Source organism: Macaca mulatta, chromosome 1 (assembly GCF_049350105.2).
Source record: "Macaca mulatta isolate MMU2019108-1 chromosome 1, T2T-MMU8v2.0, whole genome shotgun sequence".
NCBI classification, from domain to species: Eukaryota; Metazoa; Chordata; class Mammalia; order Primates; family Cercopithecidae; genus Macaca; species Macaca mulatta.
This window is the reverse complement of record NC_133406.1, coordinates 131,100,502-131,127,483: the sequence shown is the minus strand read 5'-3', so window position 1 is coordinate 131,127,483 and position 26,982 is coordinate 131,100,502. Positions and strand designations below refer to the sequence as shown.

At 46.6% G+C, this 26,982-nt stretch overlaps 3 protein-coding genes and 1 non-coding gene across 9 annotated transcripts in view; 3 read left to right on the top strand and 1 right to left on the bottom strand.

The window, feature by feature from the left end:
- The first annotated feature begins 357 nt into the window (after positions 1-357).
- Positions 358-5,434, top strand: TMEM167B (transmembrane protein 167B). Its single transcript, NM_001261468.1, is given in 3 exon segments — positions 358-465; positions 2,477-2,608; positions 4,006-5,434. Coding segments are annotated over 3 exon segments (225 nt in total). The 5' UTR covers positions 358-455; the 3' UTR covers positions 4,089-5,434.
- A 3,442-nt stretch (positions 5,435-8,876) lies between these two features.
- On the top strand, positions 8,877-9,300 carry LOC114675512 (small Cajal body-specific RNA 2). The gene has a single exon (XR_003726489.1).
- Positions 9,301-14,586: 5,286 nt separating this feature from the next.
- CFAP276 (cilia and flagella associated protein 276) lies at positions 14,587-25,053 on the bottom strand. 2 transcript variants are annotated; one of them, XM_077952216.1, is made up of 5 exons: positions 24,879-25,053; positions 16,549-16,665; positions 15,635-15,750; positions 15,167-15,291; positions 14,587-14,734 (listed from the first exon to the last, which is right to left on the bottom strand). In XM_077952216.1, exons 1-5 carry the CDS (start codon positions 24,924-24,926, stop codon positions 14,664-14,666), a joined length of 477 nt encoding a protein of 158 aa, XP_077808342.1. In that variant the 5' UTR covers positions 24,927-25,053; the 3' UTR covers positions 14,587-14,663. The 2 variants fall into 2 exon arrangements, with proteins under 2 accessions (XP_077808342.1, XP_028686570.1); XM_028830737.2 differs by lacking the exon at positions 24,879-25,053 and adding an exon at positions 21,200-21,541.
- Positions 22,423-26,982, top strand: part of LOC697670 (endosome/lysosome-associated apoptosis and autophagy regulator 1) — an 87,575-nt gene continuing 83,015 nt past the window's right edge. For 3 of the 5 annotated variants that reach the window (XM_028830731.2, XM_077952129.1, XM_028830725.2), the window contains exons 1-2: positions 22,423-22,466; positions 22,682-22,881. In XM_028830731.2, the coding sequence (XP_028686564.2) occupies positions 22,735-22,881 (147 nt within the window). In that variant the 5' untranslated portion in view covers positions 22,423-22,466; positions 22,682-22,734. Of the gene's footprint in view, positions 22,882-26,982 lie in introns of all 5 variants that reach the window. The other 2 variants (XM_077952122.1, XM_015147617.3) reach the window with 1 other exon arrangement.

Genomic DNA, 26,982 nt, shown 5'->3' with positions numbered 1-26,982 from the left:
TCTTCACCCGCGGTGCTGGAGTTCTCTCAAGTAGAAGCCCACGACGATGAAAACCTTATAGGTGGGCTGCTGCTTACACACAACAGCCGCCACGGCGCAAAATAAACTACAAAACTATAAGCCTTTACCTTTTCAAACACACCGACGCGGGCCAGCCCCAGCACTACGCCCTCAGGGGCACGCAGCAAAGATTTCCTTATCATGGCCAAGTAGGAAGCCTCCGGGATAGCGTTCTTCTTAACCTACGTAAACACGCTGTTTGCCGAGCTCGACAATCGGCTAGCCACTCCTGATAGCGTTCGGCGCTCGCCTCTCGGCCCTTGTTCCTGCGTGCTCGGCTTCTTCCAGTCGCCTGGGCCCGGATCGGGAAGTGTCAAGCGGCTGCCGAGTTCCCTCACCTCCGCGGCTATCACCACTGAACCCGGACCCCCTACCCAGGTCCAGGGCCAGCCGCCATGACGAACGGTGAGAACCGATGCCCTGAGCGGAGGGTGGGAGTGAAGGACGAAGGGAAAACGTGGCGCGCGGGGCCGGGACTGACGTGGCCGTTCTCCCCGCCCCCTCCCAGCCCGGCCCCCCTTGGCCTCTCGACGCCCCTAACTTCTGTACCCCTATCCTCCTCCGCCGGTTCCCCCTTCCCATATTCATCTAGGACCCCCAGTGCCTCTTATGCTCGAGTTACCCTATCCTTTGCTTTCCCTTTTCTTTTTCTTAGTTCTTTCTGGCCCTTGGAGAGGTCAGTCCCAGAGGTACTGCTGCTATTTAGACCCAGGGAAGAGAGAGACTCCTCCTCCCAGCCCCCAACGTTCTCATACTTTCGGACCGTAGTTTTGTGGAGAGGGCCAATACATCACATAGAATATCAGGCCTCACAGTTTTGGGGGTGCTGATAAATGTAGACCCCACAAAAGATTCTTGTTATGGAGAAATGCTGGAAAGATTTTTGATTTTAAAGCCCTGGCGGGACGATCTCACGTGGAGACCCTGACTAGTGTTGAAAGGGGTGGATTTAGACACTGCCTCTTCTAGATGATGAGGCAGTTGTCACCCTGTTTATCTGACCTCATTTTCCAGGCCTCTTCAAAAACTTTATAGATATGAATTCTGAATTCCAGAGGAGGACAGGAAGGAGGGCCTTCATGATTTTTAGCGTCAACCTTAGAGGAAAGGAGAGGAGAAAGCCTTTTAGGCATTACGATGATTTGAGGGGCTCCGGAAAGCATTTCCCAAAAGTACTTTGTCCATAGACCTGGCATTGAAGACTCGAATTTAACCTCCTTGTGAATTTTGCCATTGTCTGCAGAAACTTATGAGAAGAAAAAGGGTAGCACGTAAAGGTATAGTTCCTCAGAAAACCTTAGTGTATGTGTTAATTTACTGGACCCTTTCTTAGTGACACCCAGCTGTGAGACAGTTTTACTGGAGGGAGAGAGGTAGATAGTGTGGTTAGAACTGGCAGACACTGTTTATATAGAATATTCATTTGGAGCTTTCTGGTAAGTCAGAGGTCTCAGGATACTAGGCACAGTAAGAAAAGGGACATTACCCAGAGGAAGACAGAATCTGAACCAGGAAGTAAGACAGCAGTTTGACACGGTAATTGCTGAATAAATTTTAGTCATTTTTCCCCCATTTTGTGGTCCAGTATCTTCTCGTTTTTTGCAATTAGGTGATTCATTGTGATTACCTGTACAAGAAATGAGCTTGGTTTATATATTTAAGAAACAAAGCTAAGAAGTTGAAGCTTTCTATGTTGAAGCCTTACTTTTTCTTTGTTTTAGAAAAATCTGTTATTATTCTGGCAGAAATTCGGTTTGTTAGAATATCATGCATAAAGTGTAAGATACTGATAGGAAGATTGTAGTTATGTTGATTCTTACTCTTGTAATTTTCATTAAGCTTTACTTTTAGCCTTAACGTATTCTTCACCAACAGTTGCACATATGTCAGATTTGGCTACATATCTAGTTCTCCTTTATCATATGAGTGATTTATAACAAGAACATGTTAAATTCTCTGTGCTGAGTCTCTAAGGATTCGTATGTCTCAATCTATTGCCAACGCTAGTCATTCTTGGGATGCTGATTTCTGCCCAGGATTTCTACTTCTTGAGAGGTGAGGGGAGGGACCAGTGACATTTTAGTAAAGGGGATGTAAAAAAAAATTTATTTTTTTTGCGTTGGGGTCTCACTGTGTTGCTCAGGCTAAAGTGCAGTGGCATGATCGTAGTTCATTGCAGCCTCGAACTCCTGGGCTCAATCGATTCTCCTTCCTCCTACAAGCAATTTTTGGGAACAGTAAACTAATCTTGTTAGTCCCAGGATCCTGGCTCCCTCTTGTCAAGTGTTGGTACTGCCTGTTGGGGTTATTATTTTGTTATTATGTCACACACTATCTTCCTTAGAGTTCTCAGGCAGGATCACAGGGCCCACGCTAGATCAGTACCTAAGGTGTTCTTTTCTTTTTTATTTAACAGTGTACTCCTTGGATGGGATTCTGGTGTTTGGTTTGCTCTTTGTTTGCACCTGTGCCTACTTCAAGAAAGTACCTCGTCTCAAAACCTGGCTGCTATCAGAGAAGAAGGGTGTTTGGGGTGTGTTTTACAAAGGTGAGGCCATGTCTGGACAGGGAGAAGAGACTGCCATCTCTGGACAGTGTGGAGCTACAAAGTAGGGAGTACAGTGAGCTGGGACTGTATTTGGTTTCATTTTTAGAAAACAACCCCTCAGATTGGGTCTGAGAGTCTGTAAAATTAATCATTCTCCAAAGTTGAGGGAAGAGATAAATGTTAAAATTTGCTGGGTGTGGTGGCTCATGCCTATAATCCCAGCACTTTGGGGGGCCAAGGCAGGAGGATTGCTTGTGTCCAGGAGTTGTAGATCACCGTGGGCAACACAGTGAGACCCCATTTCTAGAAAATATACAAAAATTAGCCAGGTATGGTGGCACGTGCCTGTAGTCCCAGCTACTCAGGAGACCGAAGTGGGAGGATTGCTTGAGCCTAGGAGGTTGAGGCTGCAGTGAGCCATGGTGGAGCCACTGCACTCCAGCCCAGGTGACAAGGTGAGACCCTGTCTTAAAAAAAAAAAAATTATATGTTATTTAAAAACATAATTGTCTATTTTAGCCTCCAGATCATTTTTGTATTCTCCGTGGAGTAAAAGTGTACACATCAAACCATTTTAGGCTGGGGTGGAATTCCTCCCTTCAGTGGGAAAAAGATTTTTCTACAGAAAATTTTTCTTGATTTTCTGTCAAGGGTACATTGGAGTCTCTTTTAAGGTTTGATTTAACTCGGATGCTTTTTTTAGTGTTTGTTTGAGGCACATTCATTTGGAATCCTATCTACCTAAATTTTTTTTTTGGAAAAAGGACAAAATATAAACAAACAGTATATTCACCTAGACCCTAAAGCATAAGGATAGCATTTAGAAACATCCCAGAGGCTGGGTGCCGTGGCTCATGCCTGTAATCCCAACACTTTGAGGAGGCCAAGGTGGGCGGATCACCCGAGGTCAGGAGTTTGAGACCAGCCCAGCCAACATGGTGAAACCCCGTCTCTACTAAAAATACAAAATTTAGCCAGGGAGCCGGGCGCAGTGGCTCATGCCTGTAATTCCAGCCCTTTGGGAGGCCAAGGCGGGTGGATCACCTGACGTTAAGAGTTCAAGACCAGCCTGGCCAAGATAGTGAAACCCCATCTCTACTAAAAATAAAAAATTAGCTGGGCATGTGGCAGGCGCCTGTAATCTCAGCTACTCAGGAGGCTGAGGCAGGAGAATTGCTTGAACCCGTGCGGCAGAGGTTGCAGTGAGTCAAGATTGCGCCACTGCACTCCAGCCTGGGCGACAGAGTGAGACTGCCTCAAAAAATAAAATAAAAACATCCCAGGTCCTTGAGAGCATTGATATGTCTGTCTGTGACTAGAGACTTCAAAATATCACCTTGAAAGTGAGGACTTATATGAAGGGCAGGGTGTGATTTCTTCTCTCTTTTGCCTGCTAGCCGCTGTGATTGGAACCAGGCTGCATGCTGCTGTGGCAATTGCTTGTGTTGTAATGGCCTTTTACGTCCTGTTTATAAAATGAATTCCAAAGTATCCAAGTCATCAACTGCCAACCAAGGGGACGGGGATGAAGAACCTGTTGGAGACCTGGACTCAGTGTAGGAGAGTTCAGCTGAAATCATCAGTCCCCAGAATGACACCACAGCGTCAGCCCCTGCTATATGTGGGGAAAACTCATGGTCACGAACATTATGTATGCTTCAGGGGACTACAGAAAGCCAGCTTCCTTTGATCTGTGTGTAAATCGGTCCTTGGCAGAGTGCATATGATGTCCAGATAAATTACACCCCTCGATGATAAGATTACATACCTCCTTCATAAAAACCTGTCATCTTGTTTTGTTCTTCAGCTCCTCATCAGGATCTTTTCAAACTGAGGCTCATTAGGGAAGGAACTATGCTGTGTTCAGACCTCTTTTGAAGAGAGAATTTTCAAGACTTCTTTTCACTCTTTGATTTGGATCTGGCAAATTGGGGAGGGGATGCTGGGTGGGAAACAGTTATGAAATGCCAAGATATTCTTTGGCTTTAGGAATTTATCTTTCATGTACCCATCTGGGAACATAAAAGAGAGGCATAGTGCTCACTGCAAAAAGAGAACAGATGAAGTAGCTGTGTTATGTGCTGGTATCTTGAGTTTTGCCAAGAAAATCTGGGCCTACATAAAATTTGAGAATTATCTGTGTGATGAGACCAGAAAGCAGTGGCTTAGACACGAAAAATTTTTTCTGTTCACCAGTATCCTCAAATGGAGACTTCACTTGATCAGATGGTATATGAAAAATGAATCAACTGTTGCTATTTCATAAAACCTTTTTATATTTTCTAAATTACTTAGTGCTAAATACTGTTACTCAGTTTTAAATGCCACAACTAAGGAAAAAGAAACTATTGAAAAATTGTTTAATATATTTACAGTTGGGGTAGAAGAAAGAAATCTAGTATATTGATTCATATACTAGTAAATTTGTCTAGTATAAGAATTTGTGATGTCAGATTGAAGTTTTGTCATCTTATAAAAGACAACAAACTTATTTTGTGTTTAAGTCTGAGTTGTTACGGCAATTTTTAGTTGATTACTTTATTTCTTAGCCAACTCTTAATTTTCTTCATATTGCATTACTCTTTAGTTGTCTCTGGAAATTCTACTTACTTTAAGGACATGAGAAATTCAAATGAGAGAAGTTGCTGATATTCATCAGTGTGTTTGAACCGTGCATAGGATCCACAAATCAAATGAGGGTGTTTCCTGAAGTAGAAGAAAACAGAACTTTGCAACTGATACTGAAGTATTTTGCCATGGAGTTAGTAACTCCTGAGCAGACCATTTTAGATGGCTCAGCATTTGACAGGAAGACTTCTCCATTCCCTCCTTATATCTACAGAAGGATCTGTTGGATGTCTAGAACTTCTCTATTTAAAAAAAAAAGAGTAGGTCTAAAATTAAATTATTATAAGCAAGCATAGGCATGGGTCTTCCAGTTGAATTGTCCATTATTGTAAAACTTAATGGTGGACAAGTTAGCTGTGGTTGATTCCTGTGTGGCAGTAAATTGTCTTCTGTCTGCTTACTCCAAATAATAAAAGCTGCTAGGAAGTTTAGATTTGGAAATAGGCAGTTTAATGCTTTGAGGGTTTCTAGAAATACAGAAAGTCATCAAGTAAACACTACATGTCTAATCATCTCAGAGTTGTGGCTGTTATCTCTTCAGGAATTGGTCCACAGGGTAAATTTCAACAATTCATATGTTTTCCATTGTCATTTCTGAAGACCTTTGAGATGAGAGAAAGGAAATCTAGTGGAACAGGAAAGAGAGTTACACCTTGTGGGTGTGAGTTTGGGACCTGTTGGCCAAAGGGAATGTCACTCCCTGGAAACAGGTTCAGCATGTTTGCACTTGTTATTTTGTAGCTTTAATGATTTTTGTTTTCTAATGTCTCTAAGCTTGGTGTTTAGAGCTGCTTCATATTTTAAACTAGTTCCATTCCACAGTACTAGTTCAAACCAGTTCTTACAGCCTCCTGGGTGGGTCATCTTGACCTAAACTCTTGTGTTGTCACATTTTGAGATGTTTTCATAGCAGAATGTACCAAAAAGTGCACAAGGTAAAGGTAATTTACAGCAAGAAACAAATACACATTTGTTTTATTTCTTGACTTTCCCTAAGCAGATAAGCAGAAACTTGTTTAACTCATTACTTTGTTTGATGTGTCTTGCATATTTTTGACTAAAAGTTATAGGAAGTTATTCCTCTGGGGGAATCTTTTACAGGTGGAGGAATGGGGATAGCAGTATAGCCTCAGATTCAAACTGGCATCACCCTAAACCCTGTAGGCCAGGGTGGAATGAAGTCAGCTCCTTTTTATAGTTGAAATACAAATTTTTATTCACCATTGTCTGCACAAATCCTTGAAAATAAACGTTTTTTCCCTACAATCTTTGTCAATTTATTTGTCACATGCTGAATTTATTGAAGTTTGTTCAATACTCCCCTGTGTTCAGTTCATAGCCTACCTTTTTAGTTCACATTAGTGAATACCATCATTCCTGTTATCCCGTTGTGACAGCACTGAATATATTATATAGTTCAGAATCTGGCCGGGCACAGTAGCTCATGCCTGTAATCTCAGCACTTTGGGAGGACAAGGCAGGAGGATCGCTTGAGCCTAGGAGTTCAAGACCAGACTGGGCAACATAGTGAGATCTCTGTATCTACAAAAAATTTTTTTAAAAATAGCCAGGTGTGGGCCTGGTGCGGTGGCTCACGCCTGTAATCCCAGCACTTTGGGAGGCTGAGGCTGATGGATCATGAGGTCAGGAGACCGACACCATCCTGGCTAACACGGTGAAAACGCGTCTCTACTAAAACTACAAAAAATTTTCTGGGCGTGGTGGCACGCACCTGTAATCCCAGCTACTCAGGAGGCTGAGACAGGAGAATGGCTTGAACCTGGGAGGCAGAGGTTGCAGTCAGCCCAGATGGTGCCTCTGCACTCCAGCCTGGGCCACTGAGCGAGACTCTGTCTCAAAAGAAAAAAAAAAAAGAAAAAGAAAATAAAGTAGCCAGATGTTACCTGTGATCCCAGCAACTTGGGAGGCTGAGATGGGAGGATCAATTGAGCCCAGGAGGTTGAGGCTGCAGTGAGCTGTGATTGTACCACTGCACTCCAGCATGGGCGACAGAGCAAGACCCTGTCTGAAACAAATAAGTAAGTAAATACATACATACATATGTACTCTATTCCTCACCTTTCCCTTTGGTAAAATATTTGCCTTCTCCCTAGGGAGAAGGAGCTACTGGGGAAGCCGATGCGCCCCATGGTAACGACCAGGGATTGCTGTCTTCTTGGAAAAGAAGTCACTCACCTATAAATATCCTGAAGTTGAATCATATTTAAAAATTTAAGGGCTGGGTGTGGTGGCTAATGCCTGTAATCCCAGCAGTTTGGGAGGCCAAGGCAGGCGGATCACCTGAGGTCGGGAGTTTGAGACCAGCCTGACCAACATGGAGAAACCACAACTCTACTAAAAATAAAAAATTAGCTGGAACTGGTGGCACATGCCTGTAATCTCAGCTACTTGGGAGGCTGAGGCAGGAGAATTGCTTGAACCCGGGAGGTGGAGGTTGTGGTGAACGGAGATCAAGCCATGGTACTCCAGCCTGGGTAACAAGAGTTAAACTCTGCCTCAAAAAGAAAAAGGAAAAAAAAAAAGTTAAGGCCAGTCGCGGTGGCTCACACCTGTAATCCCAGCACTTTGGGAGGCTGAGGTGGGCGGATCACTTGAGGTCAAGAGTTCAGGACCAACCTGGCCCACACAGTGAAACCCCGTCTCTACTAAAACAATTTGCCGGGTGTGGCGGCGGGCATCTGTAATCCCAGCTACTTGGGAGGCTGAGGCAGGAGAATCGCTTGAACCCAGGAGATGGAGGTTGCAGTGAACTGAGATGGAGGTTGAGCGCCAGTGCACTCCACCCTGGGTGACAGAGCTAGACTCCGTCTACAAAAAACAGAAAGAAATTGGCCTGGGCGCATTGGCTCAGGCCTGTAATCCCAGCACTTTGGGAGTCCAAGGCGGGCGGATCATGAGGTCAGCAGTTCGAGACCAGCGTGGCCAACATGGTGAAACCTCATCTCTACTAAAAATACAAAAATTAGCCAGGCATAGTGGTGGACCCCTGTAATCCCAGCTACTCTGGAAACTGAGGCAGGAGAATTGCTTGAACCCGGGAGGCGGAGGTTGCAGTCAGCCAAGATCGGGTCATTGCACTCCAGCGTGGGCAACAGAGTGAGACTCCATGTAAGAAAAGAAAAAAGAAATGTAAAGAAAAGAAAGAAGGAAGGAAAGAAGAAAGAAATTGAAGACAAATTAAAGTCAAGATCACAGAAAAACTAAAGATATGGCTATAAATATGTTGTTATACAAAGGTCAAAAGGGTAGGTGCGGTGGCACTCTCCTGTGGTCCCAGCTACTCAGGTGGCTGAGGTGGGAGGATCACTTAAGCTAGGAGCAATAAGCCGTGTTCGCGCCACTGCACTCTAGACTGGGCGACACGGCCAGAACCGGTCTCCAAAAAAAAAAAAAAGAACCAGGATTCTGTATGGTGGAAATTAGTACCTCCTTTTCCCGGGACCTATGTTCCCCTCCGAGCCACGCGAGGGCAGCAACGCGCGCACTCTGAGGAACACCCGGTTCCTCAGGACCCGTCCGCCGGTGCTCGGTGGTTCCTCCCAGAATCCTCCAAGGCGCGGGAGGGGGTAGAGGGCTTAAAAGCCGCAGATTGGGGGGTGGGGAGGAGCGGACTTCCGCTGTTTTAGGGAGGGTGAGTGGCCTGGAGCATGGGTGTCGTGTGCGGAGCTGTGGTGTCGCGTGGGAGGCGCGTGCTGGCTGAGTGTGAGTGGACGCGTGAGTGTGTGAGTGTGCGCGCTTGGAGCGTGTTAGGCGAGTGCGTGCGCCCACCCCTGCGCCCCTCCTCCCGCTTACACTTTGATCTTATTTGATCGGGTCGTGACCCTAGTCCCGCCGGTCCGACCCGAAATGAAAAGCTCTCCTCCTGCGAAGCCCCCCACTCGAGGCGCCTGTGCAGAGAGGCCCCTTAGGCGGCGGCAACGCTGCGGTCCCCGAGGTCCTGGAGCTGGCCCTGCGGGGCCCGGCGCTCAGAAGTGATGAATTGATCAGATAGACGAGGCCGGGCTTGTCCCGGGCCAGTGATTATCGAGGCGATTCTGATCTGGGCACGGCCACCGGGCTGCGGGCTGCGGGCTGCCAGTGGCGTAGCGGCGAGCACGAGAACGGCCGGCGGCGGGTGGGGACGCTGAGCGCGGTGGCCAAGAGTAAATAAGCCGCCGCCCCTCCCCCGGGAGCTGGAAGGTCGCAGAGGCCTTGTTCGCCGCTGGTTTATTTTTCAGCCACTTTCCCATTTCTCCTTGTTTTTCTTTTTTTTCTTTTGCTCCTTTTTTTTTTTTTTTGAGACAGGGTCTTGCTCTGTCGGCCATACTGGAGTGCAGAACCGCGATATCGGCTCACTGCAACTTCGACCTCCTTGGCTCAAGCGATCTTCCCATCTCTGTCTCCCGAATAGGTGGGACTACGGGCCCGCCTCACCACATTCGGCTAATTTTTGTATTTTTTGGTAGAGACGGGGTTTCACCATGTTTGGCCAGGCTGGTGTCGAACTCCTAACCTCAAGTGATTCGCCCGCCTCGGCCTCCCAAAATGCTGGGATTACAGGCATGAGCCACCGCGCCCAGCCCCTTTTTCAGTTTTTCTTTCTTTTTTTTGGAAACAGTCTCACTCTGTTTCCCAGGCTGGAGTGCAGTGGCGCGATCATAGTTAATTGCAGTCTCGACCTCCCAGGCTCAAGCCATTCTCCCACCTCAGCCTGCCCAGTAGCTGGGACTATCCCTATTTTTCTTCAGGCTTGACATTTTTTGTATGCTACCGACACTTGTATCCCCAGGGCTAACGGCATGGTGCAGCATCTGCTGCTAAGAGATATACACACACTGTCTAGTATGTCTGTATACATATATATGTCCATTAAGAGAACATGAAATGTTCCAGGGACGCTCCTGAAATATAATGATTTAGAATTATCAGGGAGGTCTAGGAGTCCAGTTTTTAAAAGCAAGTGCCTTTTTTTGATGTTTAATATGTCAGCCGCCATCATATGATTATCCAGGTAGTCACGCCTCTGCCTCCTTAAGCCACTCTAAATAATGAGATCTGAAACTTCATATAGCCACTTGGCAGCAGATATGTGAATAGATTGGAAGGTCTGGGTTAAAGGGGACTCTTACTTGTTTTTTTGTTTTGTTTTTTTGTTTTTGTTTTTTGTTGTTGTTGTTTTTTTTTTTTGAGACGGAGTCTTGCTCTGTCGCCCAGGCTGGAGTGCAGTGGCCAGATCTCAGCTCACTGCAAGCTCTGCCTCCCGGGTTTACGCCATTCTCCTGCCTCAGCCTCCCGAGTAGCTGGAACTACAGGTGCCTGCCACCTCGCCCGGCTACTTTTTTGTATTTTTTAGTAGAGACGGGGTTTCACCGTGTTAGCCAGGACGGTCTCGATCTCCTGACCTCGTGATCCGCCCGTCTCGGCCTCCCTAAGTGCTGGGATTACAGGCCTGAGCCACCGCGCCCGGCCTCTTATTTATTTATGTATTTATTTTGAGATGGAGCCTCACTCTGTTGCCCTCCCGGTTTCAAGCAATTCTCCTGCCTCAGCCTCCCAAATAGCTGGGACTACAGGCACGCGCCACCACGCCCAGCTAATTTTGTATTTTTAGTAGAAATGGGGTTTCACCATGTTGCCCAGCCTGGTCTCGAACTCCTGACCTCAGATGATCCACCCACTGCAGCCTCCCAAAGTGCTGGGGTTACAGGTGTGAGCCACCACGACCGGCCGGAAGGGGACTCTTAACAGTTTGGCTTAAGGACCCTCCACCTGAGTGCCTGAAAGAAGCTCTTTCATATCTGAATTACTGACAATTATGTTGTCAAACTTAATTAAAAATGGGAATTTAGGCCGGGCGTGGTGACTCATGCCTGTAATCCCAGCACTTCTGGAGGCCAAGGTGGGCGGATCACAAGATCAGAAGATAGAGATAATCCTGGCTAACACGGTGAAACCCCGTCTCTACTAAAAATAGAAAAATTAGCGGGGCGTGATGGCGGGCGCCTGTAGTCCCAGCTACTCTGGAGGCTGAGTCAGGAGAATGGCGTGAACCAGGGAGGCGGAGCTTGCAGTGAGCCGAGATCGCGCCACTGCACTCCAGCCTGGGCGACAGAGCGAGACTCCGTCTCAAAAAAAAAAAAAAAAAAAAAAAAAGGCGGGGAGGAGGGGGGAATTTATTGCACGATATTCTTTTCCATTATTTTTCCTTTCTTTTTTTATTTTACTTTTTTTTATTTAGATGGAGTTTTGCTCCTGTTGCCCAGTCTGGAGTGCAGCGGCCCCATCTCAGCTCACTGCAGCCTCCCCGTCTGGAGTTAAAGCGAGTTTCCTGCCTCAGCCTCCCAAGTAGCTGGAGTTACAGGCGCCCACCACCACACCCAGCTAATTTTTTTATATTTTTAGTAGAGATGGAGTTTCACCATGTTGTCCGGACTGGTATGGAACTCCTGACCTCAGGAGTTCCACCTCCCTCAGCCTCCCAAAGTGTTGGGATTGCAGGCGTGAACCACTGTGCCCAGCTTGTTTTAATTCTTAATTTTTTTTTTTTTTTTCTTAGCTGCAGTCTCACTTTCACCCAGGCTGGAATGCAGTGGCTCCATCTCGGCTCACTGCAACCTGCGGCCTCCAGGGTTCAAGCGATTCTCCTGCCTCAGCCTCCCAAGTAGCTGGGATTACAGGCATGCACCACCATACCCACCTAATTTTTGTATTTTTAGTAGAGACAGGTTTCACCATGTTGGCCAGGCTGGTATCGAACTGGCTGGTTGCAAACTCCTGACCTTGTGATCCCCCCGTCTCAGCCTCCCAAAGTGCTGGGGTTACAGGCATGAGCCACCGCGCCCAGCCAATTCTTAAATTCTTGATATTACAGAACTAAAGTGAAACATTAATATTCTACTCTTACATTTTTTATTGACAAATAAAATTCATGACCCAAAAAGCCCAAACAAAACTAAAAACAGGGAAAAGCTTATAAAATTAAATATGGATCCCAGCATTAACAGCTGAATAGAGAATGTGATTTTAAAATTCTTAGCAGATAATGAAGTTGTGTAGAAACTGAACACTTACAAATTATTTAAAACCTGGAATCACCAGAAATTACACAGTCGGATCATGGGAAAACAGCACAAAGGGGTTACTGAGGGAACCTACACTATTCTAGCTGTGCCCCATACCCTTCTCAGAGGAAAGCCTGGCATCGATTAAATACTGGCCCAAACTAATACTAGCAGCAGAGCCAGTGATGGTACCCTGCCTATCAGAGGACCCTTCCACTGGGTTGGTAGTTTTGATCCAGGCTCCAGACATCTGGCGGATCTCATTAATGTTGGCGCCTTGGGGGCCGATTACGCAGCCAATTAAGTTATTTGGAATGGTAAATGTGTGCGTGGTTTGAGTAGATTTTTTTTTTTTTTTTTTTTAGATGGAGTCCTGCTTTGTCACCCAGGTTGGAGTGCACCCAGGTCGGCTCACTGCAACCTCCGCCTCCCAGGTTCAAGCAATTCTGCCTCAGCCTCCCAAATAGCTGGGATTACAGGCGCCCTCCACTACACCCGGCTAATTTTTGTATTTTTGGTAGAGATGGGGTTTCACCATGTTGGCCAGGCTGTTCTTGAATTCCTGACCTCAAGTGATCCGCCTGTCTCGGCCTCCTAAAGTGCTGGGATTACAGGAGTTAGCCACCGCGCCTGGCCATAGTTTGAGTAGATGTAGCCACACTTGCCCAATAGCCTTTCACCTCTGGAGAGCTGGAGTCAATTTGGGTGAATCCGGTCCCACTGTGCATCATGGCAAAGTGAGATTGTTGTCTTGCCACCTGGTTCAGCTTGACCAGATCAAGCAGAGAAATGGTGTGTTGTCCTTGAACCGAGTAGGCATCTAGAGGTGGTCCCTCCAGGTCATGGGTGTCGTGGGGGTAGCCTGTAGCGTTGCTGCACCAATCTTGGCCACCCACGCAGATGACTGGGGAGTTGGCCAGCATGGGCTGGTATGGAATGGTCATGACTCTCCCTTGGGGAGACTGGGAGAGCGTTTCCAGCGTGACCAGGCAGATCTGTTTGACAAACCGATGGTGATGGCCCTCTCGGTGGAGTTGGGCAGTATATCCCCTGCCACCTAGACCTGGGTACCATACTCTTGGGAATCTCTTTGATCTTACACTTGCCTTTCCCAAACCTTTCTCTCTTTTTTAGCTTAGAAAACTACTTATTTATTTACTTGTTTTGAGACAAGGTCTCACTCTGTTGCCCAGGCTGGAGCGCAGTGGCTCCATCATGGCTTACTGCAGGCTCGATCTCCCGGGCTCCAGTGTTCCTCCTGCCTCAGCTAAAAGTGTTGGGATTACAAGTGTGAACCATCAACACCTATTATACAATATTCTGAAAGGTTTGCCATTCTTGTCCAATCCTTTTTATGACACAGCAGGTCCCTGTGAGTGACTTGTAATTTTGGAAATCACTGAATACATCAGTTTTTAGGTACTGCAAACCCAAGCACCAGGTTTTTGAACCATATTTATAAGAATCAGGGGTATATATCACAGCACAAATTGACACAAAGGAAAGGGAGTTGACTCCCAGGCAAGGACAAATAGCAGAGTTAGAGATTAACAATGGTGAGTCAGGACCAGGGAGATGGAACCAAGGAAAAGTAAAGCCCAGCAAATGCCCAGACTCAGGACGGCTAAATCTCTTAAGCGTGATCTTAGCATAAATACTGATGCTATTTGGAGCTTCTGAAAATACAAAGTAGTTCATATCTTTTTTTGTTTCCTCAACACTTAGCTCAGATCCTGGCACATAAAGGTTTGCTGGCAGTGTTGAATGGACGGCTCTGTATGGTTGGAGTGACTTCAGTTTACAAAATGTGAATATCTGTATCCTACCAAAGACTGCTGTTCTGTCCTAAATCAGCAAGATATGATTTTCCAAGTTGCAAATATACCCCAAAGGACTAGTTTCTATAAGTTGGGTAATTTCCTTCCTGTGTTTTAAGAGTAGTCAAGTGGAGGCCGGCTGCGGTGGCTCATGCCTGTAATCCCAGCACTTTGGGAGGCTGAGGCAGGCGGATCACAAGTCAGGAGTTCGAGACCAGCCTGGCCAACATGGTGAAACCCTGTCTCTACTAATAATACAAAAATTGGCTGGGCATGGTGGCGTGTGCCTGTAATCCTAGCTACTCAGGAGACTGAGGCAGGAGAATTGCTTGAACTCGGGAAGCAGAGGTTGCAGTGACCCAAGATGGCACCATTGCACTCCAGCCTGGGCGACAGAATGAGACTCCGTCTCAAAAAAGAAAAAAAAGGTCAAGTGGCAATTTGTAATCTATGGATAACAGACACTTCAGACTTCATCTTGCACAAATCTATTTAATGGAAGTGGGCTGCAGTATGTTTCACTGTGATTGGTTCAGGGATCTGTCAACACTAGGTGGAGAAGAAGCCACCATCTTTCTTTCGGGAGTAGCCTCCATTGGTGGCTGCAGTGTGAGGGGACACTGGAGAAAAGAGAAGAGGAAGTGGACTGAATTTCAGATCCTTGGCCTTTTCTAGGAAACTTTAGTCATCAGTACATTTGTGGGTACTGTGGAGAAGCTTCTCATAACAGGTGGGAAAACTGGCATATGGAGGACTGATGGGAGGTAGTTATAGGTCTTCCACCCCCAGGGTTTTGCCCTTGCTGTAAATGTTTGTCCTCTAGACCTAAGGCTGAGCAAAGAGGCTCTGAAAAATTGAATTAATTTCCTAGCTCTGTAGTCAGCACATCCCCTGGTATTAATCTGGTACTTGCCAACTTAATCGCTGCTTTCCAAGACCCACAGAAATCCCTCATCTTCCCTACTATCCAGTCACCTGAAATCCCTGATTCATGGGTCCATTTAGAAAGACCCCCACTGCTTCATCTGCTTACCCAGTCTTCTAACCCTTACCTATGGATCCCTGGATGCTGTGGATGGACTCCTTTTTAGGGTTGATCCAGTGTCTGATGTTAGCCAGGAAAGTGATGGGTGGAGTGGGAGGGGTTAAAAATTCTCCAGGGAATTGGATCTTGGTTCTAGAGGAATGCGTAGGGAAGAACAGTGGAGAAATCAATCATAGAAACGTGAGGAGGGCAAGGTAGTTGCATGTGATCTCAAGAATAAAGCAGCCAAAGACCTTTTTTACCTCTGTGAGATTAACTAAAGATTTTGTTTATACAGATGAGCACAATCTTGGGTGATTTCTGTTCATCTTAGACAGTGAAAATACAGAAACTATATTATAGACACAGATGTAAAAATACAGAAATTCGTATACAAATGAGTACCTAGTGATTATCATTTTCCTGGTGACATTTTACCTTATATGACTGGATGGCAGCATGTTCAGGCTGGAGAGGCTCTGCCTCTACCACTTACCTACAGACATCTTGTGTGGTCTTCTGGTTTAACAGTATCTCATTTTTGTTCTTGAATGTCCCAGTGTGGTGGTTGTACAAGGCTGCTAAGCGGAAGTCCAGGTCATCCTTTGGTATCTACAGAAGTCAGTCCCCCCAAGGTTAGCTCGGCCACCTGTATCCCTGCTCTAGTCAGGTTCTATTATGTTCTACTCTTCCCCAAAAGTATAGTGAAGGCTCTCTTGGGCCTGGAATCCACAACTCCTTACACACTAATTTGTTGTACATGATAACTCTGGTTGATATGGAATTATCTTAGGGTTAGGTCTAGGGAGTGGTGAGCTCTCACTGGAGAGTTAGGAATATTGTTCCTGATATGGGCTTAATGAACTTTACCTCATTCATGTTTATATTCAGTCCTCATTTTCATCAGAGAATGAGAAGGTCTATAAAATCATTTGCTCTAGATAACTGCCCGGAGCAAAACTTAAGTCTTCTGGCTTCCCAGAGGCCAGATAAATTGGTTTTTGGCTTTGGATTTGGTAGGATCTTGGGTTAGAGACAAAAGGAAAAGTACTGAAGCAGTTAGGGACAGACTAACTTTCAAAAAGAATATTAAGGGCTGGGTGCAGTGGCTCGTGCCTATAATCCCAGCATTTTGGGAGGCTGAAATGGGAGGATCACTTGAGGCCAGGAGTTTGAGACCAGCCTGAGCAACATATTGAGACCTCATCTCTTCAAAAAAAAATTAGCTGCATGTCATGGCACATGCCTATAGTTTCAGGAGGCAGAGGCAGGAGGATTGCCTGAGCCTGGGAGGTTCAGTCTACAGTAAACCATGATCAGGCCACAGCATTCCACCCTGGGTGACAGGAAAAAAAAAAAAAAAAAAACCTAAATGGCTGCAAAGAGGAATAATATTTCAATGCTAGATACCTCGGGATCAAAATAGTAGGCATCCCGCCTCATGGAAGTAACTGTGGGGGTTGAGTTGAGCCGACTCCAGGGTTCCTGCTGCTGAGCAAGGTGAGTTGGGTTCTTGTATGGCAATTTCTGCAAAAGAGAAACCATATCCAGGACAACCTGGTTATACAGAAAGCCTTGCTGATGTGGTTAGCTTCAGTAGCATCGCCTTATTCCATCCAGTTTTATTTGTGTTTTTTGTTTTATTTTTTGAGACAGAATCTTACTCTGTCACAGAAGCTGGAGTGCAGTGGCATGATCTCAGCTCACTGCAACCTCTGCCTGTTGGGTTCAAGTGACTCTTCTGTCTCAGCCCCTCAAGTAGCTGGGATTACAGGCATGTGCTACTATGCCCAGCTAATTTTTGTATTTTTAGCAGAGACAGGGTTTTGCCATGTTGGCTAGGCTGGTCTTGAACTCCTGACCTGAAGTGATACACCTGTCTCAGCCTCCCAAAGTGCTGAGATTATAGGCATGAGCCATCACGCCCGGCCCCATCTGGTTTTATTTGAATCTCAGACATCTGCAAAGAGAAGAATGGTATGGGGCAAGACTCCCCAGGCTCTTGATCCTCCTAAGTTTTCTTAGTGAGAACTGACAGAAACAGGCCAGGAATATAGGAGAAGGTATAGAGTGGGATGAGGGGAGTAAAGAGTTGGGAGCAGATAGGAAAAATGATGAGCTCAGGTTTAGATGTACTGAGTTTGAAGAAAAGATGAGACATTCTAATGCAAATAACAGGTAGAAAACTGGAGGTGTAACTTGTTGGAGGAGAGCTCAGAAGGATTGGTTGTCCACATGAAGTAGTAGCTGAAGCCTGCAAAATGGAGTCAGGCCAAAAGGAAAGAACTGGTTTGTGAGGATTGTACAGTATTATAACTGGGAGTGAGGAGGACCCCAGAGAAGCAATCAGAGATGGAATCAGGAGAGTGCAATGTCTAAGCAGGTAAGACAAAGATTCCAGTAAGCAGGGAAGGGTCACTGATTGCAGGAATGGCAGAAAAAGTCCACTGCACATTAGTTCTCAATAAAGCTCCACAGGCATGAACGTAAAAAGCATGTAACAGATTTCTTCATTATATGTAAAATGCCATATTCGCCACTGTATCCCCAGCTCCTAGCACACTGACCTAACACATGGTATTAAAAAACAGTTGAATCCAATATATCATTTGACTGAATTCCAGTCAGTGCAACTAACAACCTATTAGAACTCTGGCTGGGTGTGGTGTCTCACCCCTGTAATCCCAGCACTTTGGGAGGCTGAGGTGGGCAGATCACCTAAGGTCAGGAGTTTGAGACCAGCCTGACCAACATGATGAAACCCCATCTCTACTAATATACAAAAATTAGCTGGGGGTAGTGGTGGGTGCCTGTAGTCTCAGCTACTTGGGAGGCTGAGGAGGGAGAGTCGCTTGAACCCAGGAGGTGGAGGTTGCAGTGAGCCGAGATTGTGCCACTGCACTCCAGCCTGGGCAATAAAAGTAGGATTCTATCTCAAAAAAAAAAAAAAAAAAAAAAAGAACTCTCATTAGACCTATCCAACATTGTAATCCTCCTTCTCCCCAGTATGGCAAAGTGCTATGTGAGCCATACCTTTTTTTGTTTTTCTTTGAGACGGAGTGTCGCTCTGTTGCCCAGGCTGGAGTACAGTGGCGTGATCTCGGCTCACTACAACCTCCACTTCCTGGGTTCAAGCGATTCTCCAGCCTTAGCTTCCCAAGTAGGTAGGATTACAGGTGTGTGCCAGTGTATCTGGCTAATTTTTGTATTTTTATTAGAGATGGAGTTTCACCATGTTGGCCAGGCTGGTCTTGAACTCCTGACCTCAGGTGATCCACTTGCCTCAGCCTCCCAAACGCCTGGAATTACAGTCATACCTTAATTGAACAGTGTGTATCAGCCACTGTGCTATCACCAAGAATAATGAAGTATGAAAGAAAGAAAGCTACAGGTATTTGATGCCAGCATAGGCTCAGTTATCCTTTGATGTGGCCCTGAGCAGCACTCCTCCCACTCTCCTTGAAGACCACTTAAACCTCGTCATCTCTGTCAGCAGAAGGATGAGATTGTCTTTCACTGAGAAAGTCCAGACTGTCAAGCACGAATGTCATCTTTACATCCACTTTCTTTCCATCTCAGGGAAAGGAAAGTCCCTTTTACTCCCCGGACCTACACTTCCCCGTGCTTCTGAGACCTGTACCATTCTGCATATGCTCTTTTCTGACCCAAGCCTCTCTTCATTTCTTTGTCATGGTCTAGCTACCAGCCTATCACTTTCCCTACACAACCAGACCTTTTCAGGAGTCAATATTTACTCTCTCTACTTCCTCACTCACCATTCCCATGCCCTCTTTAGCTCACTGTAGTCTGGCCTCTGCCTCAAGCACCCCCTAAAACTGCTCTTGCTAGTTATCAGTGAACTCTGTGGCCAGTTCAGGTGGATCCTTTCCAGGCCTGATCTTATTTGAACTCAGCTGTTTCTGACATCATAATGCTGATTCCCTCAAATGCCCACACCATGCTGTGTGGGCCCAGCTCCTCTGGGTTTTCCTCTTATTTCTGGCCCTTATCTCTCAGCTACTGTCTCAGCTCCACTTTCTCTCTGTCCCTTAGACAGTGCTATTCTCCAAGGGTCTCGTTTTTGCTTTTCTTATGCTCACATCCACTGGATGAGCTGACTCCCTTCCATGGCTTCAACTACTATATGGATACCGTAGCTCATATGGATACACAGCTCCATCATACATCTTCAATCCAGAACTCTCAACCCTGTTGCTTACTATTGATCTTCACTTAAATGTCCCACAGTAGACTACAAAAACGTCTACATAATTGATGTTTCTCAACATCTTTCTCCCCAAACCTGCTTCCCCAGGATGCCCCATTTCAGTGAACCCTCAGAATTAAACCCTTAGGAACCTAGCAGTTATCCTAGACTCACCTCCTCTCTTGGGCCCGTATCCAGTCAGTCCCCAGGTCCTGTCAGTCCTGCCCTGTGCACTTTTCTCACATCTGCACCTGATCTCCATCCCCTGTGGTACTGCTGTAGATCCATTACTCTTCCTCCTGGAGATCGCCTCACTTGCCTCCTAACTGATCCCTCTTGTCTCACTCTCATCCTATCCAGTCTGCTGCCACTTGTGCTTCCTAAAACACCCATCTGATTGTGTCACTTGGTACTTAAAATCCTGCTATGGGGCTGGGACCTACGGCTCATGCCTGTAATCTCAGCACTTTGGGAGGCCAAAGCAGAAGGATCACTTGAGGCTAGGAGTTTGAGACCAGCCTGCGCAACAAAGGAAGATCCTGGTTCTACAAAAAAATAAAATAAGAATTTGCCAGGTGTGGTGGCACCACCTGTGGTCCCAGCTACTTGGGAGGCTGAGTTGAGAGAATTGCTTGAGCCCAGGAGTTCGAGGCTGCAGTAAGCCAAGATTGCACCAGTGTAGTCCAGCTGGGGTGACAGAGCAAGGAGACCCTGTCTCAAAAAAAAAAAAAAAAAAAAAATCCCACCATGATTCCTCACATACCTAGAATGAAACCATAGCTAGCTAGCTAGCATGGTGTACACAGCATACCCAGCCCACCAAGGGCATCTCCCAGCTCTGATCTCTGAGTGCCTCCATTTCATGCCTGCACTCCAGCCCTTCTGGATTATTTGCAGTTCCCCAGACAAGCCATTCTCTCTCTCCTTTCCATGTATTTGCACCTGCTGCTCCCTTTGCCTTGCATATCTGGTTCCTGTTTCCTTCTTCCTAACTCATATTCTACCCACTCCCTCACCTGGCCTACCTAACTCATATTTGGACATCAAAATGCATCTGCTCTGTGAAGCTTTCCTTTAAGTTCCTGGTTCTCACGGCACCCTACACACAACTCTGTCACAACATGTGCTGTTGTGCAAGCATTTTTGCTATTGTCGGTCTATCTTTACTACTAGAGTTCCTTAACAGCAGAAGCTACATCTAATTTATTTATATATCCTTGGTGTCTAGCAGAGTGTCTGGATTATAGTAAATAAGTATTGAATAAATAAAAAGGGGCTCTTAATATTGTTATTAGACAACAATTACCACTTAATTCATCTTATTGTGCACCACTTCAAATATCCCAATCACTCCTACCAGAAAAAAGATCATCTAAGTTCCTAAATCAGTGACCACCATCATGCTAAACACACACATAACAAACACATTGTGGTGTTAACCAGAAGACAGAGACAGTGTGAACACAGATGTATAAAGCATGACCTCTGGTGACTTTCAGAGGATTCTCTCCCACTCCATATCTCATTTCTCTTCAGAGAACAGTCTTCCCAACAGGGAAATGGGTAGCTTGAAGGAACCTGGGCCCTCCCATAACTTATACTCACAATTGATTTGAGTTGCCAGAGCCCCTTGTTCTTCTAGACTAGAGCTCTACTTTCCCCTGCTCAAAAACTCCTCTGAAACGTTAGCCAACCTGAATATGGAGATAGGGAGGCAGGCAGAAAACAGACTTCTCTGGTACCCGACTGAGTGTCTTCACCAGAGTGCTTTATGTTACCATCTCTGCCCATCACACTGACAGAAAGAAGACTATCGGTGACCCTACTAGGAATCTGCGCAAGAAACCACAGTACCTTGGAAGCCCGCAGTTCTCCTAAGTAGGAATCATCGTTATCTAATGTAGGCTGCTGGAAAGGGTCCCGGGTGGGAGGCATGGCTAAATGCCTAACTCTTCTAAGAGGGATGGGAGGTCCGCTCAGCCGCAGCACAGCCTCACTCGCATATGATCCCGGGTCCCAATTGTTTGAAACGCTGGTTTCGGTTGCCAGGCAACTGCCCAGCCATCTAAGACAGAGGAATTCCCTCCGAGGAGGGCGCCACCTGGCGGCTGACCGCGGGAGGCCTCTGGGGAGGATGCTCCGGGGAATGCAGAGGGAAAGCGCCGCTGAGTGGGCCCCGAGCCTTGGAATTGCACTCCTGAGCCTCGGCGGAAAAGCGCGGGCCGCTCACCATCACGACTTCTGCAAAAGATTTCAGTTGAGGAAAGAAGTCCTTAAAGATGACCCAGAAATTTCCTTCTGGCTCGCACCTAACAAAAGGCTTTCAAAGCCATGAGAGAATGAGGATGTCAAGAGACCAAAGAGGGCCGGGCGCGGTGGTTCACGCCTCTAATCTCAGCACTTCGCGAAGCGGAGGCGGGCGGATCGCTTAAGCCCAAGAGTTCGAGACCAGTCTGGGCAACATGGCGAAACCCCGTCTCTACAAAAAATAGGAAAAAGATTAGCTAGGCTTGGTGGCACGCGCCTGGAGTCCCGACTACTCAGGAGGCTAAGCCAGGAGAATCTCTTGAACCCCGGAGGCGGAGGTTGCAGTGAGCCGAGATCGCGCCACTGCACTCCAGTCTGGGTGAGAGAGTGAGACCCTGTCTGGGGGCGGGGGACGGGGTGGGGGGGGGCACGTGCGGTACTTGGAAAATTGCGGCTAAGGCAAACTCCTTGCTTAAACTCCGATCAACTGCAGTGTCAGGGCTTCTCATCTAGCCGGTTGTAAAAGCACGGATGGATTTGGCGGGATGTAAGATCTCCAAGAGTGGCCTTCGTAGGAGGGAACACGTACTGGGGCCTCTTCTAGGCGACGACTTCTGGAGGGTGCTCTCTCCATCTTCTTTCTCTCGGTTCACATGCCACGTGTACAAAATCAGATATGCTCATAAAATAACCCCTAGCCCGAAAGGGCTGTAGAAAACGGAAATTTGTTGGCGCTGGCCTGGAGGATGCTTCCACCGCGTTCTTCACACGAGCCCGGGGCATGCCTGTTGGGCCGGTTGCGCACCCCGGGCGCGCGCTCTCCCGCGCCCACGCCGCGCGCACCAGCTGCGGCGGCTGCCATGGCGACCCGCAGGTGAGCGACAGAGGCGCGCGTGGTCCCTGCCCCACCCGCGCAGAGCCAGAGAGGAGGCGGTTGTCAAGGCGACGTGGGTAGGAGGAGAGGACTGAGGGAGGAGGAAGGATGGGCGGTGTTGGCGTAGCCGCAGGGAGGTGACTGGAGCGAGCCTGGCCTCTTGCATCCCCTCCCTGTGTACCTCCCTCCCCTTTTTTTCCGCCTTCTGCCAGCAGAAGCAGCAGCCGCAGCACCTGAGCCGCTACTGCCGCTCACTCAGGACAACACTATGGCTGAGCCTGGCCACCGTCTCTCCGCCAGAGGCAGGGGAACAACTGAGAGGCGCACACCCTGGCTGTTGCGGCTGCTGCTCTGGGCTGGGACCGCCTTCCAGGTGACCCAGGGAACCGGACCGGAGCTTCACGCTTGCAAAGAGGTACTGCCGCCCCCCTACCCGACCCCGCTTTGGTCACAAAAGTCTTGGATCCAGGCGGAGACCTTGGGGACACAGGCGCAGAGAGTTTCAGACGCCACAGAGTTTAGATTTCTTTGGGGATGAGGCATGGGGGGAGGGAAGAGGAGCCAGTCTGGCGTCATGAGGAGGCCAGCACATTGGAGGACTCACGGATAGATCAACCTCACAGCTTGGGATGCTGAGCTCAGCGAGAAAGGTCCCAGCCCCAAGAAGGGGAGCTACCTGGGTACCTGAACTCAGAATGAGGGAGGAAGACGAGTTGTTTTCCAGCTGGGATGAATTCATCTTAAAAGTGGTTGACAACAAAAGATTATGCACAGAGAGGCAAAATAGGAAGAGGAAAGGAGAGTAGTGGGAGAGGAAAGGAGTTAGGAAGGCCAGAAAAAAGTACCGGAGCGAAGTGATTTTATCATGGCTACACAAAACGGAGTGTGAAGGTGGGAGATGTGCGAGAGGGATGATAGGATCCCAGCTCTCTAGTTCCTTGTTTGTTAAACATCGGTTAGTGAAGACTGTTAAATGTGGCTTCTCCTTATAGCTTGGCCTCCCCGCAGCGTACTATGTTTAGTGTACCTGACAGCACACGACTCACCTTTCTGCAGATTTTGAGTTCTTCAATATCTTGTGTTCTGCCAACCTCTGGTCTCCTCTCTGACTTCTGCTAACATATGTCAAAGTCTTTTTCAAGGTATTTCCAAAATGTTGGAAGCAGAATTCAGACAATAGGTAGTCAATGTCTTATAACCAAAAATATCTTTTGAAAAGTCATCTTGGAAGAATGCAAAAGGGCACTAGGAGCAACAAAACAGTCTTTTCTCTATTATTGAAATAACGATATTTGGTTGTGCTCTGAGCAACTTTTTTAGAAACCATATGGCAGAGGCAACAAGATATTTACAAGAACTACGTTGGGGAAGGCAAAATGAAAGTTCTGTTATTTCTGTGGAATGTGAAGGACTAAGGTTTTGAGAGGTTAGTGTATATATATATATATAAAACTTTAAAATATATATGTTTTAAAATAGAAATGAGGTTTCAATATACTGCCCCGGCCAGTCTCTAACTCCTGGGCTCAAGCGATCCTCCCACCTCAGCCTCCCAAAGTGCTGGGATTATAAGAATGAGTCACTGCACCCAGTCCAGAATATTTTTTATAAATTGTTAGTGTGAACTGATTGCCAACAATAACTCCATCCCTTATGGAGATATATTCTTATAAAGATGTTCTGAGTCTACAGTATAGCAGGTCATAAAGAAGTCAGGTGTGGGGGGAAGGATTTTTGTGTGAATAAAGATACTTGATTTTGAAGATTCATGAATATGATATAAGTGACCCCAGTGAGTGGGACTTTTGATAACCTTTATTAGCCTCAATGACAACCTGCCCTGGGCCATCTACATTTCCACCCAGCTACATAATGACCTGTTTTAGAGATGGCAGAGAACAGGATGATCTTATCAGTGACTCTGGCTCACCGGCCTTGATGGCCTGTGGTCTAACCAACCAAAATAATGAGACGAAGAAAGCCCACTTGCCTAAGAATCAAACAAGGGAGTCTCCTGAGTGGAAGGTAAGAATCATACAGTTTAACTACCAATTCTTGTTGAGATCTTTGTCAACAATGGAAAATATGAGACATTTCAGAAATTAAGCACTTCTATTATCTTGATTTGGAGGAAGAGAAGAATATTGATACTTGAGAACTTGAACTTGCGTACGAATTTTGCCTTTGGTCTTGTTTGAATAACCAATATTTGCCTAAGCAAAAGGTCTTACCGCAAAGAGTAAGCTTAGGGTAGTGGAAAGCTATGGAGCTCAACCTACCAGGGTTTTAGTCCTGTTACTTACCACATGGTTTTTGGATTTGTAGAATGGGTATCAAAATAACACCTACCTCAGAAAGGATTGCTTTGAGTATTGAAATAGAAAATACATTGGAAACACAAAATAGAGTTACCTGCCCTTCTTCCCTGTTCAGCTTCTTTCCCATTATATCCACACTCATGCCAGATTGGAAATGGCTTAGGAGGCAGGCCCATTGACCGCAGGCGTCAGCAAGTCCTGTTTACATTCTCCTTGAGCAAACAGTGGCCATTGAACACCCTCAACTCCAAAACAATCAGGGAGAGAATAAGCCCATTATTATAGTATTCATTTGGCAATATGAACTGATCAAACAAGTTTGGGGGCTTCCAACCCCACACGGTGAAAAACCAATTCAAGGTAGACCAGCATTTCTCTGTTCCTTTTTTTTATTTTTATTTTTTGAGACAAAGTCTCACTCTGCCAGCCAGACCAGGCTGGAGTGCAGTGGCATGATCTCGGCTCACTGCAACTTCCACCTCCCAGGCTCAAGCAATTCTCCTGCCTCAGCCTCCCAAGTAGCTGGGATTACAGTTGTGTGCCAATACACCCAACTAATTTTTGTGTTGTTAGTAGAGATGGGGTTCACCATGTTGGCCAGGCTGGTCTTGAACTCCTGACCTCAGGTGATCCGCCCACCTCGGCCTCCCAAAGTGCTGGGACTACAGGCGTGAGTCACTGCGCCCGGCCACTCTTCTCTGTTCCTGATCTTCATACGAATTTCTTGTGAGCTGATGTTGGGTGTTGATGGCAGGGACTCTTATCAGGCCAAGGCTGACCCTAATGACAACAATATCGTTCCAGCCTTGTTCATGAAAGCTGAGGCATCTCTCTGGATGTAATCAGGAAACAGAGAGGTTTAGCTTGAGGCCTAAACTGAGGCGGCAGAGAACTGGAAGTTCTAGACTGCTGGACATGTGCTGGGGCTTGGCATTCCTCTCACAGTTTTATAATAATCAGGGTCACACATGGAACTAAACATCCTGTATGATATTTGTTTTCACAAATCATTTCTTTAGCCCAGGCTTAGTGCTGACTGCGAGCCAAAGGAGTGTTTCCCATGGCGCAGTGAAGCAAATCGAACGAAAGAGGAGCAGAAAGCTGCCTTTAACATGCTCTGCCTTGTCCTGAGGCTCCAGGGCTAATTGCCCTCAAAGGGGTTCCCCACTCTATATTGAAAAGCCCATGGGTTAGGAATCTAGCAGACATGGATTGGAATAAAATTGGTTGAATGAGTGATGCAATTTAGTAAGGATGCTACTTTGAGAAGTTAATTAACTTCTGTTAGCATCGAATTCCTGATCCGTGAAATGGGAGATGATAATACCTATCTCACAGGGCTGTTGTAGGAATTAAATTAAATTAAATAACACATGTGAAGTGCCTAGTGCATACTTCTTTGGTATATCGTAGGTGCTTAATAAATGTTGGTAGGAAGAACATTTAAGTACACAGATAATGACATATAAATGACGACGTAAGATTAACATGTGGTAAACAATGCAGGAGTGGCAATATAGAGGTTGATAGGAAAAGAGAGAAGAAAACTAATTCAGGGCAGGGCACAGTGGCTCACGCCTGTAATCCCAGCACTTTGGGAGGCCGAGGCGGTGGATCACCTGAGGTTGGGAGTTTGAAACCAGCCTGGCCAACATTTAAACCCTGTCTCTACTAAAAATACAAAATTAGGCCGGGCACAGTGGCTCACACCTGTAATCCCAGCACTTTGGGAGGCTGAGATGGGCGGATCACGAGGTCAGGAGATCAAGACCATCCTGGCTAACACAGTGAAACCCCATCTCTACTAGAAATACAAAAACTTAGCTAGGCATGGTGGCGGGCACCTGTAGTCCCAGCTACTTGGGAGGCTGAGGCAGGAGAATGGCAAGAATCAGGGAGGCAGAGCTTGCAATGTGTGTGCCACTGCACTCCAGCCTGGGCAACAGAGCAAGACTCCGTCTCAAAAAAAAAAAAAATTAGCCGGGCATGGTGATGCATGCCTGTAATCCCAGTTACTTGGGAGACTGAGGCAGGAGAATAGCTTGAGCCTGGGAGGCGGAGGTTGCAGTGAACTGAGATTGTGCCATTGCACTCCAGTCTGGGCAACAAGAATGAAACTCCATCTCAAAAAAAAAAAAAAGATAGAAAGAAAACTAATTTAAACCGTTGGCACTTGACTTGCTTCTGTGATAATCAGT

What these genes read in the sequence shown, in the direction of transcription:
- CFAP276 (XM_028830737.2), bottom strand. Translation starts at nt 21,280, where the DNA reads ATGCCTCCCACCCGGGACCCTTTCCAGCAGCCTACATTAGATAACGAT. An exon ending in GAGAACTGCGGGCTTCCAAG is followed by an intron (nt 16,666 to 21,199) that starts GTACTGTGGTTT and finishes TCTCTTTTGCAG; the next exon opens with AAATTGCCATACAAGAACCC. An exon ending in CCTACTATTTTGATCCCGAG is followed by an intron (nt 15,751 to 16,548) that starts GTATCTAGCATT and finishes TGACTTCTGTAG; the next exon opens with ATACCAAAGGATGACCTGGA.